The following is a 4,313-nucleotide window of genomic DNA, read 5'->3' on the forward strand; positions in this document are numbered from 1 at the left end:
TCAGGAGGATGGAAGACATATATATTATAGAAGGAGAGAGGGGAGAACAGTAGGCATAGTAAATGGCGTGAGAAGCTGATTGAAAGAAGCAGTGATGGAGAGAGAGAGAGAGAGAGAAAGAGAGAGAAAGAGAGAGAGAAGTAAGAAAAGAACAGCACCAGTAAACAGCCGCGGTCTCTTTGGAGAGTGAGTGCACCATTGAATGCTCTTATTGATTTGTTAGCATTATGCACAAACAAAACAGCACACTGGGCAGCTGCTGCAGCTGGAAGCATTTGCCTCGTCCATCGCCCGGGCCCCTGGACCCAGCGTGAGCCCACTTCAGCCAGGCCCGACCCAAATCCTGCTGGAGGGCCTGCCAGGTCCAATTGATCTGCAGTGTGGCCTCTCTCTCTCTCTCTCTCTCTCTCTCTCTCTCTCTCTCTCTCTCTCTCTCTCTCTCTCTCTCTCTCTTTCTTTCTTTCTTTCTTTCTTTCTTTCTTTCTGTCTTTCTCTCTCTCTGTCTCTTGCTGAATTTAATTAAATTTAAATGTGTTTACTGGCTGGAGAAATCATATACTGCATTGCCAAAGCATTCACAAAGATAATATACAAAAAAAAAATAAAAATAAAGTATGTATACAAGGAAAGAAAAACATGATGGCATATGCATCATCAATGCCCTGTACATTATCTAGGTATAAATGTATATACATATGTGTCTGTGAGAGAGTGTGGATTAAGGTTATTTTGTAGTGTGAATTTGCATTTAAAGGCTTGTCACTGGCTGGTCAGTCTGCTCTTTCCCAGTTGCCAATGTGATGTGCAGCTAGTATTCTCTTTTCCTGCTCTTCTAATAAGTCTCTCTCTCTCTCTCCCTCTCTCTCTCTCTCTATCTCTCTCTCTCTCTGGTGACCAGGTGGTAGAGTGGGGGTGAAGTTAATCCACCCCCCGTAGTGTCCATTTAGAAAAAAAAAGTGAACAGGGAAGTGGAGAGATGAAGGTTTGGACTTGCAGCAGTAAATGAAATGTGGCAGTGGAGAATAAGCTTTCCTCCATTATATATGAATCTGCATCCACTTTTCAATATACCCTTCACCTAAGCAGACCTGGCAGTTCGAAACTCTCTCTCTCTCTCTCTCTCTCTCTCTCCCTCCCTCCCTCTCTCTCTCTCTCTCTCTCTATATATATATATATATTCATTCATTATTCCTTATCAATTGAGTGTTTGCTTTGTGTCTTGACTGACTCTCTGTGTGTGTGTGTGTGTGTGTGTGTTTGCTGTGCTCCTCCTTTCTCCTCTTCTAGAATCGTCCTCCTCCGTGCACCTGTACATGGACACCACCACCACGCGGACCACCACCCGGGCCCCCTACACCCCCACCACCAGCACCACCACCACCACAGTGGGCACCAGCACCACCTCCACACTTGGCGTGGCCACCCCCACCACCAGTACCACCCTGCGGCCCGCCACCCTGACCGTGGCCCCCTGGGGCTCCAGGAGCAGCATCACCCAGGCCCCGCCAGCAGAGGGCAGCGCGCCGGACACAGCCACGCGCTCCGCTCCCTCCTCGCAGCTCCCCAACGTCGCCGCGGAGTTCTGCGGCCCGGTGGTGGAGGCCGACGTCGCCTGGCCCAAGACTAAGCAGGGGCTGGTCGCCCGGCAACTGTGCCCGTCTGGAACGATGGGTAAGAGAGCGTGTGTGTAAAAGTGCACACCATTTGTGCTGTGTGTGCGTGTGTGTGTGTGTGCGTGTGTTTAAGTGTGTGTGAGTGTCTGTGTTTGTGTATGTTTCTCTCTGTGTATGTGTGGTCGTGTGACATATCTTCATGTGTTTCTGTGGGGCATGTTTCCATGTGTCTGTGGGGGTTTGCGTGCGCGTGTGTGTGTATGTGTGTGTGTGTGTTATGTCTATGTCTGTGTCACGTGCATATTTATGTGTCACATCTGTTAGCTGTATACAGTATGATTGTGTGTGTGTGTGTGTGTGTGTGATTGTATGTGTGTGGCGTGTCTGATTAGAAACTCCTGTTAGTGAATCATCAGCTACCCCCTGTTCACTGATGAGCGCTCACGAGAGTAAAATTCCAGATGTTGTGAGAAAACAGCGATGGGGGTCTTGGGGGGGGGGGGGGGGTCGGTGTGCTGTTCTGTGTGTATAATGTGTTCCAGTAATACAATACTTGATAGCTGGAATAATTATTCTCTTGGTGCGTGCTCCATATGGGCTGGGATTACTTGCATCTTACATATTTACTCTCAGTCACATTTCAGTGCCTTGTGTTTAACCCATTTTAAATCATTTCTTACTGTGTATGCATATTGTTTGCGTGTGTGTGTGTGTTCACTCAAATGAACATACTGTCACAAAAGATGCATCACTCACCTCTTACACAGTTCGTTCAGACATCGTTATGGTTTGTCTTTGAGGCAGTCTTTTAATTAAACTAGACTCTGCCTTCACTACCATCAATTTTGGAGCAAAGAAAAAGGGATCCTCCCCGAAAAAGCTTTTTACTCCAAATGGAGTCGCGCCGCCATCATAATTAATACAGCAGCCGCCTAGTCGGAGGAAAGAACATCGTGTAACATCTCTCTCCCCTCTCATCGTGACGCGGCGTGGCGCAAAGACAGGCTTTTGCTGTGGCTTTGCACGGCAGCGTGGCTTTTGAGCTCGCCCGTATCTCCAGAGACGGAGATGTGTCTCTCTCTCTCTCTCTATCTCTCTCTCTCTCTCTCTCTCTCTCTCTCTCTCTCTCTCTCTTTGGCAGACGCTTTTTTTGTGTAGCGCCTAGTTCAGGCCGTGGAATTGGGACTCAAAACTCGACTCCTTCCTGCCTCCCTGCGCGAGGGAGCTCCCCGCGCTTGTGAATATTTACTTTGTGCGGGCGGCGAAGCCGCCGAAGCCCGAGCGGCGACTCCCGGGGATGTGTTTTTGGCAGACTCTTTGTTTTCTAGCGCATAGCTGAGGCTGCCTGCCGGTCCCTGGGTAACCACCTATTTCATCTTTTCACCGCTCCGGTGATGAAACTAGCAAGGAGCTCCACCCCACAGTGGCTTACCTCCTTCTCTGGCCTGGGGGTGAGAGTGTTGCCCAACTGAGCGGGTGTTGTCGAATTGAAGAATTTTAGAATAGAATAATGTCATAAATATGATTAAGAATAATAAAGATAGATATTTATATAGATTTATAATATAGACTTCATCATTAGATTGCATTGCAGCATTAGCAACCATTCTGATTTAGTGTTGAATTTTTGTGATTTTTTTTCCCCCTCCTAGAAGGCACACTTAGGAGAATACCCATGATGCATCTGTGTCTACTTGTGTGTGTGTGTGTGGGGGGGGGGGGGGGGGGAGAGAGATGCACAATCAGAACTAATTAGAAGTAGGAAGATGAGATTTGTTTATTCTGCCGTCGTGGAACGGATAACGAGGGTTTAGATGTCGCCGATGGCTTATCGGTGGCGTCGCTCGCCACGAGAGCCCGTTGCTGTCGGAAGGCGAACAGAGAGAGATAACGCGGTGAGCGAGCGACTCACTGCTGCTCATGCTGCTCGCTTTTCCTCAAAGGGGCTCCACTTCAGACGACGTGAAGGGTCCCCTCATGCCGATCCTTCGTCTCTCTCTCTCTCTCTCTCTCTCTCTCTCTCTCTCTCTCTATCTCTCTCTCTCTCTCTCTCTCTCTCTCTCTCTCTCTCTCTCTCTCTCTCTCTCTCTCGCTTTCGCATTTTCTCCTGTTACTCTCTCTCTCCCCTTTGAAAATCTCATCACCCCCTCCCCTCCTCGTCCTCCTCGTCCTCCTCCTCCTCCTCCTCCTCCACAGCTCTCGTTCTCTGCTCCGCTCCTGTGTTCTCTCTTCAGGTTGAGCTTGCGTCTGATAGACTGATAGACTGATAGACTCATCAAACGCACGCCGGACCAGCTGACCCGGCCGAGGGCAGCTGCAGGAAATGATGTGCTATTCGAGGCTGTCTGGTGATTAATGCCAACAGACTGGACCCAACCTCCTGTGTATAAAACAAAAAGACCGGAGGAAAGTGTGTGTGGGTGGGGGGGGGGGGACGACGACACAGGGGGCTTTGATGCCCCCCCCCCCCTTTATCCATGGTTTCCCATGCCTGTGCCCACAATGCATCTCGGGCGGCGTTTGTATTTGTAAAGTGGCACTTATATCAGAATGTAGACCTTCTGCTTGCTTCTTCTGATGTAGGCTCCTGGTTGATCTGCTGATTATCTCCCCGTATGTCTGTTTTTTTCTTGAAGGGCTTTGCTGTCATAATGTCCCCGCAAAAGAGCACTTACTGAGCAGACGAAGAGCCTGTTCATT

At 49.1% G+C, this 4,313-nt stretch overlaps 1 protein-coding gene across 1 annotated transcript in view; it reads left to right on the forward strand.

The window, feature by feature from the left end:
• Positions 1–223: 223 nt before the first annotated feature.
• The window catches only part of LOC143137400 (adhesion G protein-coupled receptor L3-like), a gene marked incomplete at both ends in the record, with an annotated part of 17,701 nt that continues 13,611 nt past the window's right edge, over positions 224–4,313 (forward strand). The window contains 2 exons of the mRNA XM_076297583.1: positions 224–362; positions 1,288–1,671. Of these exons, the coding sequence (XP_076153698.1) occupies positions 224–362; positions 1,288–1,671 (523 nt within the window). The remainder of the gene's footprint in view (positions 363–1,287; positions 1,672–4,313) is intronic.

The sequence above is a fragment of the Alosa pseudoharengus genome, unplaced genomic scaffold, assembly GCF_046254945.1.
Source record: "Alosa pseudoharengus isolate Yale_2024_CS ecotype anadromous, Long Island Sound unplaced genomic scaffold, YU_APseudo_1.1 YU_APseudo_1.1_scf_204, whole genome shotgun sequence".
In the NCBI taxonomy this organism is placed as follows: Eukaryota; Metazoa; Chordata; class Actinopteri; order Clupeiformes; family Clupeidae; genus Alosa; species Alosa pseudoharengus.